This window comes from Otolemur garnettii, unplaced genomic scaffold (assembly GCF_000181295.1).
Source record: "Otolemur garnettii isolate 467f Iridium unplaced genomic scaffold, OtoGar3 scaffold00283, whole genome shotgun sequence".
Taxonomy (NCBI): Eukaryota; Metazoa; Chordata; class Mammalia; order Primates; family Galagidae; genus Otolemur; species Otolemur garnettii.
This window is the reverse complement of record NW_003852678.1, coordinates 554,385-567,795: the sequence shown is the minus strand read 5'-3', so window position 1 is coordinate 567,795 and position 13,411 is coordinate 554,385. Positions and strand designations below refer to the sequence as shown.

Sequence of the window (13,411 nt, the reverse complement as noted above, 5' to 3'; positions counted from 1 at the left end):
ATGCTACTCTGAAGGTAGGTGGCTTGGGTTGAGAGCAGCTCCTAGGAGTATGGCTGGACTTGACCATAGCCAGCACCCTATGCTCACAGCACACCTTGGAACCCTTTGCCTGAGATGGGGATGGGCAGTGAGGAAAACACTGGTCTGCAGCAGGGTGCACTTGCCACCAGGGCCCCGAGGTCATGAAGCCACCAGCCTCTCTGAAGGGCAACTCAGGCAGGGCAAGGAGTGGGTGAGGAGGAGCATGCCATTCTTGGCACCTGCTGGAAGGCTCCTACAGGGGCTGAGGTCATATATGGAGACCAGTCTGCACATGGCTCTACTATAGCAGAATGCCATGGGGTTTGCAGCCTGCAGGGTGTGGTTATGGGGGCGTAGGCCAGCTGGGAAGATGGGTAAGAGCCTTTCTTGCTGGGGGCTGCCAAGGCCTGTCTGCACCACAGGTGCTGATGGAGGTGGGGGGCACACAGAAAGTGGGGGACAGCTCCAGTGTGGGCAGGTGAAATAGGAGGAATCATCGGTGTTTGGGAGAAAGTACTCCTCAGCAGAGGTGGCTAGGCCTGGCATGAAGATGAGAGATGGATGAAAATAGAGGTAGGGGGTCACCTGGGCATGTGGGGGTCATCCTACAAGCATGTCCAGGCCCCAGAATGAACCCTCATACCTGAGGCAGGAGCTGGCAGAGCCCAGAGGGAGGCAGAGGAGGCGTGGGAAGAAGTCAGTGAGAGGCATGGTGAGGCATGTCACACACCAGGTACACAGTCAAGCTCCTGATTTACCCAAAGTGACACAGAAGGTGCATATTGTAGTGAGGACTACCTTTCTGCAATCAAGAAGGCAAAGATCTTTTTCTCATCTTTTTTGTCTCACTATGTCTCTGTCTCACAGAGTCTCACTATATCACCCCTTGGTAGAGTGTCGTGGCATCACAGGGCACAGCAACTCAAACTCTTGGGCTTGAGTGATTCTTTTACCTCAGCCTCCCAAGTAGCTGGGACTACAGGCACCCACCACAGTGCCTGGCTATTTTTTGTTGCAGTTGTCATTGCTGTTTAGCTGACCCAGGCCAAGTTCAAACCTGCCACCCTCAGAGTATGTGGCGGTGCAGTAACCACTGTGGTACGGGTGCGGAGCCTCTTTTCTCATTCTTAAATAATATGGAATTTTTCTTTCTTTCTTTTTTTTTTAGAGACATAGTCTCATTTGTTGCCCTCAGTAGAGTGCTATGACATCACCAAAGCTCATAGCAATCTCCAACTCTTGGGCTTAGGTGATTCTCTTGCTTAACCCTCTGAGTAGCTAGGACTATAGGCATCTGCCACAACACCTGGCTATTTTTTTTATTGCAGTTTGGCCGGGGCCAGGTTCAAACCACCACCCTTGGTATATGGGGCCAGCGCCCTACTCACTGAGCCCCATATACCAAGGATGGCAGGTTCAAACCCAGCCCCAGCAAACTGCAACAAAAATTAGCCAGGCATTGTGGCAGATGCCTATAGTCCCAGCTACTTGGGAGGCTGAGGCAAGAGAATGCCTAAGCCCAAGAACTGGAGATTGCTGTGAGCTATGATGCCACAACACTCTACTGAGGGTGACAAAGTAAGACTCTGTGTCTAAAAAAGTTAAGACTTCAACAAGTCACAGTGTTTGATGCTGTCCTGTCAGCACCACTGCCTCACTGCCCACACTGATGACCACAGGCCTTTCTCCTGCCCTCCTCGGCTTTCAGAGGCTCAGACTCCACAGTTCCAGACTTGAACTATCTTCACCCCACACTGGCCCCATTGGCTGCTCTTAAAGTGTCTCAGTATGTGTAGCCACCCATACAGGTCCCCAGGCCAGCATCTACCAGCCCACACCTAGCCTGGTGGTCACTGCATCTAGGCCCAGCAACCGTCAGGGGCTCCTGGAGCTGGGCAGGATCTGAACAGACCCATGAACTATCTGGCTCATGTGTCCTAGTTTTTAGTGTTTTTATTGAGACAGAGTCTGACTTGATCACCCTCGGCAGAGTGCCAAGGCGTTACACCTCACAGCAACCTCAAACTCTTGGGTTCAAGCGATTCTCTTGACTCAGCCTCCTGAGTAGCTGGGAGTATAGGCACCTGCAACAGTGCCTAGCTATTTTTTAGAGACTGGGTCTCACTCTTGCCTAGGCTGGTCTCAGGCAATGAGCTATGAGCTCAGGCAATCCACCATCCTCAGTCTCCCAAGTGTTGGGATTACTGGCGTGAGCCACTATGCCCAGCCTCCATGTGGCCTAGTTTTAAGAGACCTACCGGAATGAGCCCATTGTGATACAAAATCACAGTTCAAACAACTCAGAGCAGAGACTACTACAAGGAAACCTACATGACTCAACAGTGAGCCCTTCAGAGAGGAGGTGGCCAGAAGACATGTCCATGCTGCCCTACCACATGTAGCCAGCTATGGTACAGGGGGCCAAGGGATCCCCAGTTGTCTTGGGGAATGTCAGGTTGAAGAGAGCCTCCCTCTGAAGGTGGGACAGAGAGGGATTAGTGGGTGGGAGGGGAAGGAAGCGGGGGATTAGCCTCTGGGAGGGGAGGAAGAGGAAACAGTGTGAAAGACCCTCAGGACAGGACAAGGGGTGGGCATGGAGAGCAGAGAGGTCTCCTGTGATCTGTAAACACAGCAGTCAGTTCCCACAGAAGGTGGTTTGGCTGAAGCAAGTGTCCTGATGCTACCCTCAAAACACCTCCAGTCTGAACTCAAGCTGCAGCAAAGTCAGATCCAGCTCAGCAAAGGGAAGAGCAGCTTGGTCCCCACTGTGGGGACAGAGGGAGGGGCATGCAACATGGTTTGCTTCAGATGCTACTGTTCTCTCCATGAAATGTCCAGCCTACACTGAAATATTATGAAATACACGATAAAGCAGGAAACATGAGCTGTGATGAGCAGAGCAGAAGCAGATGGCCCTGGCTGTGAGAGGACAGCAAGGGCTGTGAGGGGACTGTTTCAAAGAGGTGAAGCCGTGGACATTGTTCAGCAGAAACAAGGAAACTCTTAAAGAGATAATGAAAATACTAGAAACAGAAAATATAGTATCATAAAGAATCATTTTTTTGAGACGAGGTCTTGCTATTGCCCTGGCTGGAGTGCCGTGGTATCGTTATAGCTCACAGAAGCCTCAAACTCCTGGGCTCAAGTGATCTACCTTAGCCTCCCAAGTAGCTGGGATTACAGGCAAGTGCCACCACATCCAGCTATAACTCTGTAGATGGCCTTGATAGCAGACTGGACACTGGGGAGGAACCATCAGTGAACCTGAATAGGAAAGATTCAAATGGAACACAGAGGCAGGGTACCCATAGCTCAGTGACTAGAGCACTGACCCCACGCACCAGGAGTGATGGTTTCTAACCCAGTCCAGGCCTGCTTAACCAAAAAAAAAGCAAATGGAGAGGAAAAATGTAGAGAAAAGGCCAGTATATCCAAAGGTCTATAGAGCAAGTCAGATGGCCTAACCCAAGTTAACCGGAGTTCCAGAAGCAGAAAGAAGGGAAAGCGAACAAATGAGAATATTTGAGGGTTTTTTTGCAGTTTTTGGCCAGGGCTGAGTTTGAACTCGCCACCTCCAGCATATGGAGCCGGCCGCCTACCTCTTTGAGCCACAAGCACTACCCGAGAATATTTGAGTTTTTATGGCCAAGAATGTTCCAAAATTGACAAAAGATGCTAACTGACAGATCTAAAACTCTTTAACCCAAAGCTAGTGACACATGCAGAAAACCATCCCTAAATACTTCCTATAGGTCTTAAAAGCATCCAGAAGGCTGGGTGTGGTGGCTCACACCTGTAATCCTAGCAGTCTGGGAGGCAGAGGTGAATGGATTGCCTGAGCTCAAGAGTTTGAGACCAGCCTGAGCCAGAGTGAGACCTCATCTCTAAGAAAAATAGCCAGGCGTTGTTGTGGCAGGGCCCTGTAGTCCCAGGCTAAGGAAAGAAGATTGCTTGAGCCTAAGAGTTTGAGGGTGCTGTGAGCTGTGACACTACAGCACTCTACTGAGGGTGACATAGTGAGACTGTTCCCCCCCCCCAAAAAAGCAGTGACAAGACAATGCCCAGGTCTCACCAAAACAATGATAGCATCCCTGAAAGGAGGGAGGTTGCCACCTGCACATTGTCCTCCCTAAAACCTTACTCACTTTCGGAGTGAAAAGGCTGTGAAGCTTGCACTAAGCCGGCAGCACACACATCAGGTGCCTGCATCCACAAGCCTGTGAAGGTCATCCATCACCTGACACTCAGGCCTTAGTTTGATAAACACACTTGTATGACACCCTATCAACTAAGGTGGAAATTAAATGTCCACTCACCTTAGGGTAGAGGGGAGGGAGGAATCAGGGCTTGGCCTGAGGCAGGTCCCAGGCAACACTGCAAACATTTCAGGTGACTGAAATTTATATACCTGCTTCTGAATAAACATTTTTTAAACACTTGGAAATTTTGTTTCCAATCAAGAGGTACACACATAAAAATGCCACATACATTTCAATTAAATTGCCAAATTTTTAGAAAAACAACTGGCAGAAACAAGCAGTCTTCTGACTGATGAGTCTGACAAACCAAGCAAGGCAAGATTCCAGGCTAGGGCACTGCTTCACCTGGCTCCTTGCCTTCAACAAAGCCACATTTCTAAATCAAAGCAGGTTCCTCAGCCCTAGGGCAGGAAGGTAGGGACAGTCACTTCCACCTTGGGGTCCTGCTGCACTGAGAAGCACCCTGGAGCCAGCACGTGTGCCCAAGTCACACTCTCAGGGGACTGCATGCTTCTGAAGTCTGCCAAAATTGACACTACAGCCACCACTGAAACTGAACAAGTGATATTTTTAAAAGGTAAGACTGTTTATATAAAGAACACCAGGTTAGGTTTATTGCTATAAAACACCCTTTAAACTACTTTCCTCCACTCACACTTTCAATATCCAGCAGCTTCAGAAAGCAGGGACCACGGGCATTTTGCAGTGTGGTAGGAAAACAAGAACAACTGCCTCCCTCCGTGGCACACCCAGCCCACACCACTAGCCAGTAAGACTGGCTTGGGAAAGGATCACTGAAGGGTGTGACACAAGTTGATACACATTTCCATTCTGCTTGTTGGATAATGCTTTAATAACACGGGGTTTACATCACCAAGATTAAACAATGGTCACATGCACAAAAGAACACCAGCCTTTCTTGCTGAGGAGCAGGGAAGCTAGGAGCATAAAATAGACACAGGTGGACAAGGCTGGGGACACCAACTTGTGAGCAGGAAGAGGGTCTGACAGGTGCAGGCCTCACTTCTGTAGCAGCACCCTCACGAACAAGGGCCATAAACTACACAGATTCAGATTTCTTTTATTCTGAACTTAAATTTAACCTCAAACTTTAGACCTAGCACCAACAGAGCAGCACAGGCATTTCCAGTCAACAGCACACAGACTGCACCTTCCCAGACATGTGTGCCTGGCACTGGGCAGCCTCGTGCACAAACCACAGGCATTGGCCCTACCCGGGACAGGTGGCCCATCATGAGACCACCCATCAGAGGCACCACTTGAGAGGCTGAGTCCCTGAAAAGCAGCTGGTGACTTTATCTTTAATGACATTTACACATAACTAGGCATAAATAAAACCCTCCATAATTTACACTTACATCTAGGCAAGCAGACGTGACTCCCACAGCAGATTCTCTAATGACAGAAATGAAGTGGCCGTGCCTGGTTCTCGATTTTAATCGAGCTCTAAGTGTAATATAATATAATGGAGAAGGGACACACACAAATGTAAAGTAAAAACTGACAGTATATTTATACTGTTGGACTATCGTAAAGCTCATTGCAAAAAAAAAAAAAAAAACTTAATTTAATTAAACCTCCAAAAAATGAAATATACCAACGGCAATGCAAGTGTTTTTCTATAAAAGTTTCTAATGTAGCAGCAGAGGATATTCATAGAAAAAATATACTTTTAAGAAAATAGCTGAAAAAATCTAAAGAGGTAAAGTATTAAAAGTTTAAAAAAATATCTCTTAAGGCAAAATACTGCCTAAAACATATAAAACTTAATTTTATATGTTTAAAAATTCACCTATCCAAATTTAAATGAGGTTGATACAGTTTGTGGCTCACTGTCCTCCATGGTGGCTGCAGGCAGGACACAAAAAGAGGCAAGGGGCCCAGGCTATGAGGAATATCAAGACTGGCCCCAGGCAGGAAGTCTGGGAGGAGACCCAGCTCCACTATGACCAGGTGGGGGATTAGAGACCCCGCTGGCCACAGGCTACATAAAACTTTCTTCTGCAGGTCGAGTGCTCGGCATCCTCAGGTTGCAGACTGATTACGAGCACTGTGGGGCAGCTGTAGTCTCTGCCTCAGGTCTCCACCAGGATCTCCACCACGTGGTCCAGCTCGCCCAGGTCAGACTTGCAGCTAGAGGGTAGGGGTGAGGTGGCTGCTGGGGCCAAGCCTTGGAGCCCATCACAGGGTCCTGGCTTGGCACTGCTCACCATCCCCGTGAGCACCGTGTCCAAGTCACAGTAGGAACTGTCCATGTCTGAAAACAGCTCTTCTGTGGAGCCAGGGCTTCTGGTCTCCAGTGTTTCAAAGATCTGATCTAGTGACTTCTGAAAGCTTCCTCTATTTTCCCGAGGGCTGTCCATTTCCCAGACGCTGTCCTGAAGGTTCCTTGGCACCTGGGCGGGAGGGACTGCAGAAAGTTCAGAAGCAGGGCTTAGCACGTGGCCATCTCCCACACCAGGAGCAGGGCGCACCCCTAGTTGCTCCCGTGCTGTGCGGCACAGGATGTCTGTGGAGACTAGGCGGTCGAGGGGAGCCTGACCTGTGCTCTGGGGTGCAGCCACACGCCACGTCCCATCCTGGGTCATCTCCTCTTGGATCTGCCGGACTGTATTGGCTATGAGGACTGAGCGGCAGAGGTTGGGCTCCACCAGCATGTGGCAGAGCTGCAGCTTCACCAGGGACATGTCTAGGAGCGACTGCCGCTGAAGGCTATAGGAGGGAACGGCCTTAAAGCCAGCCAGGGCTGCCCCCAGGTCTTCCTCATGATCAGCACACTTCCTCTTTAATCCTCGTGCAAACATGGTGTCCTGTTGAGACCAAGAAAGATGCCATTTAGCACCAGGCAGAATCTCTAACAGACAACACCCTGTGGCTTAGTTTCTGACTCCCAAGAAAGAAGCAGTGATGACCTAACAGGCAGTGAAGAGTGGGGATTCGGGGACAACTCCCCTCAGAACAGCACCCCCGTGCACCCCATCTGCAATCTAGACAACTCTCTAAAATGCAGACCAATTTTCTCTACCAAAAAAGGTAAATAGACTAAAAATAGGTGAAAGGACTTTTTGGAAAATTTAATCACGGCACATATGAGAAAAGAGAGACTCTGGGGAAGTGAGACAAGGCATAAAAGGCCCAGAAGCAGGGGCAGGGTGTACACCTCCGTCCACTGACTCCCCTTGGGATCATGACTGGGGATGTCACACCCCCATTTCACAAGGGTTAGTTCCTTCCTTTCTCAGCGCTTCCACTAACAAGTGTCCACATGGACTGCTGCCAGCCCTTGGAAAGCTGCACCACTGGGACACAAAGGGCAGGCTTGCCAGCTGGGCATTCCTTCCCAGCAGGTAGGCAGGCATGCAATGCGTCACATTCTAGAAGGAAGGGACATAGCACCCTTGCAGCCTGGGGCCCAGGCTGCTGCAGTAGCCAGAGCAGAGCACACACGGATTCCTTGGACGTCTTGGGTACAGAGCACCCATGAGGCTGCTTCTGCTTGATATTCCCCAAGCCCCCTCAGGAACAAGCCTGTACAACCACCCTTCTCCTCCCAACTTCTTTCTCTCTTCAAAGCAGCCAAAACACTTTGGGGCCTGTGCCCCTGACCCAGGCAGCACCGTGGATACATAAGGCTCCTGCACTGTGAGCCTCTCTCAGGATGTACAACACATACCAGCCCTATCTCTATCCAGAAGGAAAAACATGTGGGAACTGATGTTTTGAACTGACTCTAAAGTGGGAGATCTTTGGGGGCTGGAGGGGGGCAACACAGCCACGAGTAGGTACGGGCATGGGCCAGCTTGCCACTAGGTGGCCCTTCCTGAAGTAGACACTTAAGCCTTACCAAGGCATTACCTTGATATTACCAAGTTTCTCTCTTCTCATGTATGTAATGTAGATAAACATTTTTATTTTAAATAATCCATTTGAGTTATGTATAAACAATTGTTTTTTAAATATGCAAACTTGAGACGTCCTTAAAAAATAAATAAATAAATCTGATGGTTCCCTGTGGCTGGGCATGCCCAGAAGCCTCTGAAAAGCAAGGGTGTGAGGCCATGTGCTATCCACTCTGGGGTCTGGGGAGCAAATGGAGTCCTGCTTGGCTAAAGAACCAGCTGCCAAGTGCACCCTCCCAGCAAACCCCCCCCCCCCGCAAGGTTCACCCCTGCTGGTCCTACCCTTGGGTAGACAGATAAAAGAGGTTCCTTTTTCCTCTGAATTTCCTTTCAATGTCAAAAATCTCACCTTCTGTTCACTTGATACTCTTAAAATTGTACATTATTAAGTGACCTCTTGAGACATTTATCCAGAGAAATGAAAATCAACATTCATGCAAAAATGTGCAGCATTCACAGGTTTGTCACAATTGCACCAAACTGGGGACAGACCCCCTACACCTGGGGCATGGTCACATGAACTCTGATCTGCCCACACCATGAAATCCTGCTTTGCAGCAGACAGCAATAAACTTGATACCCAGGGTGGTCTGGACGGATCCAAAGGGAATTATGCTGAGGGAAAAGCCAGTCTCAGAAGGTTACGTCTCATGCGCAACCTGTTTCTGTGATACTTTTTGCTATTGCTCAAGTCAAGGGATGGCAAGGCCAGAAAAGGACCTGCCTGCCTGGGGAGATCTTGGTGTGAGGGAGCTTTCTGCCCTTCGACTGTAGAGGGCCTACCAAGTGCTCCGATTGCAAATCAAGCCCCTGGACCCTGAGCCTGCTGGACACACTATAGACACCAAATCAATGAAGGGCTTGGCTTGGCCTGGTAGCGCCCACAGCCCAAGGGCAGCACCAGGAACTAGAAACTTGTTGATAAACTCCTCTTCCACTTCACCAATTCCCAGAGTGCACAGTGAAATCCACCTCCCTCCTTCCCCTGTGCCCCTCTCCCTGGGACACAGGAATCTTGAACAGTGCCTGTCCCTATCCTGTCCTGCATTTACTCTTCTGCTAGGACCACACCCTACTGTAGCCTTCTTTCATTGCCCTCAGATTTAAGCATCCTTTCAACATATAACAAACATGCTGAATGGATAAACTACTGTGTGTTCTGACAACAGACTACAAATCAGTGAGGAAAACCCTAATGCTCTGTGCAATAACATGGACAAATCTCAAAACAGGCAGGAAAAAAGAAGACACAGTGTGTACTACAGAAATTTAACAGGCAAAGCTAATCCAGGTTATACAAGCATGGAAGGGTCACCATCCTGGGGTAGGAGATGCCTCAAGCAGCCAAGCACAGAGTAAACTCTCATAGGGAAGGGTGCACTATCCACACAGGCACCCGTGCCACACCAGTCCATGTATGGATCAAAAAGCCCTGAACTATCCACTAATGTCTGCACATCCCACTATATTAAATTATAGCTTGATTATTAGGAAAAATAAAATGCTGACAGATTTATCACCACAAAAAGGGGTAAAAGTTCACGGGCAGTTGTTACAACTGCATGACCCCAAAGTGCTGTCACCCAGAACCTATGTGGAGAGTGAAAGGACAAGGCTGGGTTCAGGTGGCCTGTGAGGACCACCTCGGTCTGGTATTTGTGCTTGGGGCAAAGCCAGCAGGGTAGGGCCTGGCCCTAAGAGATGCCCAGAGTGGAGGTGAGAACAGACCCTCCTGGGCCAGGTGCCATTCCCTGTGTTACCTGTGTGACCTTGGCCCAAGGCTGCTAGACTTTTCGGATATAAGGCCAGAGGGCCCACACCTCTAGTTCAAGGCCCCAAATTCCACCAGCCCTTCAGGGCAAGGCCCTTAGGATCGATCCCTCAGTCTGCCATACTCCGTGGCTCAGTGCAGCCTCAGCTCTCACACTGCAGGTCTACAGCAGCCCAATGCAGGCTCTGGCCAGCAGGGCTGGACCTATAGCCATTGGCAAACACACTTGAGTCTTGAGTTTCAACAGCAAATCCACATTAACAATGTTTGAGGGTTTGTTTTTTTTTTTTGAGACAGAGTCTTACTTTGTCACCCTCGGTAGAGTGCGGTGATGTCACAGCTCATAGCAACCTCAAGCTCTTGGGCTTAAGTGACTCTCCTGCCTCAGTGTCCCAAGTAGCTGGGACTGCAGGTGCCTGCCATAACACCCAGCTATTTTTTGGTTGCAGTTGTCATTGTTGACTTCAGCTGGCCGAGGCCGGGTTTGAACCCACCAGCCTTGGTATACATGGTTGGGGTCCTACCCACTGAGCTATGGGCACTGCCAACGTTAATTTCTTTCTTTCTTTCTTTTTTTTTGAGACAGAGTCTCACTAACTATGTTGCCCTCGAACACTATGACTCTGACTCGTTTATGTCTTAACTTTTTTTTAAGAGACAGAGTCTCATTTTGTCACCCTGGGTAGAGTACTGTGGCGTCACAGCTCACAGCAACCTCAAACTCTTGAGCTTAAGCGATTCTCTTGCCTCAACCTCCCAAATACCTGGGGTTTCAGGTGCCCACCACAACACCAGGCTATTTTTTGGTTGCAGCTGTCATTGCTGTTTAGCAGGCCTGGCCGGGCTTGAACACCAGCTTTGGTATATGTGGCCAGCACCCTACTCACTGAACTATGGGCACCGACCCAACAATGTTAAACACAATCAGACTGATTTTGAAATATTTCATCAAAAGGAAACAGGGAAGAACCAGTAGTATGGTGAGTCCCAAGGCTGTTTATTTGCCAACTGTCGACACAGAGTGACCAGCTCCAGGGAGCGCCCCATTCCACCAGTCTGCTAGAGATTTTCCTCAAGTAATTACTAAAAGGTTAATTTCAAGTATTTGTTGTTACCTGGGACAATAAACTTTCTTTTCCTCAAGATCATGTTCCAGCAGCAAATTGAGGCCTCTCTTTTCAAGATAAAACCTGCCGCTCTTCCCAGAAAAGGGTCATAATTGCTGCCTTTTTTTTCTTCAACCCACAGGCTCTTGATGGCCCAGGCAGGTATGCAGTGGCCTCATAACAACTCACTGCAGCCCCCAACTCCAGGGCTCAAGCGAACCTTCCTGTCTTGGTCTACTGAGATGCTGGGACAGCTGGCACTGTCACACCTGGGCAATTTTTCTATTTTTGGTAGAGACAGTCTTGGTCTTGCTCAGGCTGGTCTCCAACTCCTAAGCTCAGGGATCCTTCTGCCCCAGCCCCCCAGAGAGCTGGAATCCCGGGCCTGAGTCACTGGCTGTGGCCCTGGGGCACTTTTCCAGAGGACGGTTCGTCCAGCCCCGCGGCTGTGCATCAAGCACTCACAGGCCACCAGGACCACCAGACGGGTTGATGCGGCCGGGAAAACGCTCTGTCTGGACCAAAAAAGACGGTTCTCCACGGGGATCCTGTCGGAGGTGACCGCCATGGGGATCTCGGGACCTGTCCCCGCCCGCCCCGCCGGCCCCGCAGCAGGGGCGGCGGGGCTCCCCGGGGCGCCACCACACACGTGCTGACAGCCCTCGGGGTGAACGACCAGGCCCGCACCCACCGGGCAGGCGTCTCCCAGGCCCGGCCCGCCCTCCGTGTGCGGGGAGGGCGTCCACCCCGCACGAAGCCGGGTCCGAGCTCCGCGGCTGATTCCCGCCGCCCACGCCCTGCTCTGCACCAACGCCGACTCCAGGGCGCCGCCGACGGCTACGGGAGGGCAGGCGGCCACGGCTCGGGGCCCGGGATCCGCTCTCCTCAGGTCAGCTCCGCCGCAGCCGCGCTTCCCGCAAACGGAAAGACACAAGCCGACCGGGGCCGGGACCGCACCGACCGGAGAGTCCGGAGTGGGGCGACCGGGCGGAACCAAACGGTGGGCCGGGGATGCGCCCGGTTGTTCGCGCTCTTCTCACCAGAGTCCTCGAGTCCCGCCGCGGCCCGGCGAGCCGTCGGGGGGCACGGGCACTGCCACACACAAAGGCGCGCGCCGCCCGGAGCCACCTGGAGCGGCCCTCGCCCTCGCCCCCGCCAGGACGCTCACCTGCGCCACGAGCCCGCCAGCCCGTTCGGCCCGGTCTGCCGCTGTCGCCGCTCGCGTCCCGCCGCCGCTGAGGGAGGGGCGTCCACCGGACGGGGCGGGGCGTGCGGCCATCACTCAGCGCCTACAAAGGGTCGCCACGGCGGCCGTCGCGCGCCGCGCCCGCTGATTGGCCAGAGTGGGGGCGGGACCTCGGGTTCAAACGGAGGAGGGGCGGGGCTTCGGCGCCAGGAGTTCCCGCGCGTCTACAGCGGCCGTTGGGGCTGTCGGATGCCCCGCCCCACCGGCTCCCAGGTTTCCGCGCGCCGGCCCCGCCCCACCGGCTCCCAGGTTTCCGCGTGCTCGGCCCCGCCCGGCGGGCTCTCAGGTCACTGTGCGAGGGGTTCTGAGCGCGCGTGCGGGTGCCGGAGTGGGAAGGTTTAGAGGTCGAGGACGAGGGGCTGCGTGGGCCAGCATCAGGGTCAAGAGGAGGGGGGGCGGCGCGCGGGGGCCTCGGCCGGACCTGAGCTGTGGCCAGAAACCTGGCGGCTTCGGGGACTTCCTAGCTTTGCAGTAGGAATGAGCCCAGGAAGGGCGTGCCCACCTGCAACGAGACTCAGACACCGCGACTAAGGCGTAACTTATTTGTCCCAAAGCCTGGGGAAGGCGCTCGGGTCCAGGCCGCCCTGAATGTGCGCTGCTGTTAGCACTTACAAGTGGGCTTTCGAGGAAAAAGAAGGCGCATTTTCTAGGTGTTTACCAAGAGTCCGCGTTAAAATAGCATAAGCTGTTGCTCGCACTGTCCTTTAGGGTACAGGAACTAGGAGAGCAGGGGAGAGGCGTCCTATCGGGAACAAAGTTTTAAGCAATTGCCCGGCCCTGGGCGTGGCTTCGGGAGGGAGCGTGGGTGTGACTCCCGCGTTCTGTCTTCAGGCGAGATAAATTTTGCATACTCTGAGTTCACCCAGCAGTGAGCCATTTTTCTTTTCTTTTGGTTTTTTTTTTTTGAGACGGAGCCTCAAGCTGTCGCCCTGGGTAGAGTGCTGTGGCGTCACAGCTCACCGCAACCTCCAACTCCTGGGCTCAAGCGAGTCTCCTGCCTCCACCTCCCAACTAGCTGGGATTACGGGCGCCCGCCACAACGCCCGCATATTTTTTGGTTGTAGCCGTCATTGTTGTTTGGCGCGCCC

At 52.0% G+C, this 13,411-nt stretch overlaps 1 protein-coding gene across 1 annotated transcript; it reads right to left on the bottom strand.

Annotated features, from left to right (window-relative positions):
- Positions 1–6,308: 6,308 nt before the first annotated feature.
- CDCA4 (cell division cycle associated 4) lies at positions 6,309–12,283 on the bottom strand. Its single transcript, XM_003803166.2, has 2 exons — positions 12,246–12,283; positions 6,309–7,111 (listed from the first exon to the last, which is right to left on the bottom strand). The coding sequence occupies exon 2, from the start codon at positions 7,103–7,105 to the stop codon at positions 6,377–6,379; it is 729 nt and encodes a 242-aa protein (XP_003803214.1). The 5' UTR covers positions 7,106–7,111; positions 12,246–12,283; the 3' UTR covers positions 6,309–6,376.
- Between the last annotated feature and the right edge of the window lie 1,128 nt (positions 12,284–13,411).

What these genes read in the sequence shown, in the direction of transcription:
- CDCA4 (XM_003803166.2), bottom strand. Translation starts at nt 7,105, where the DNA reads ATGTTTGCACGAGGATTAAAGAGGAAGTGTGCTGATCATGAGGAAGAC.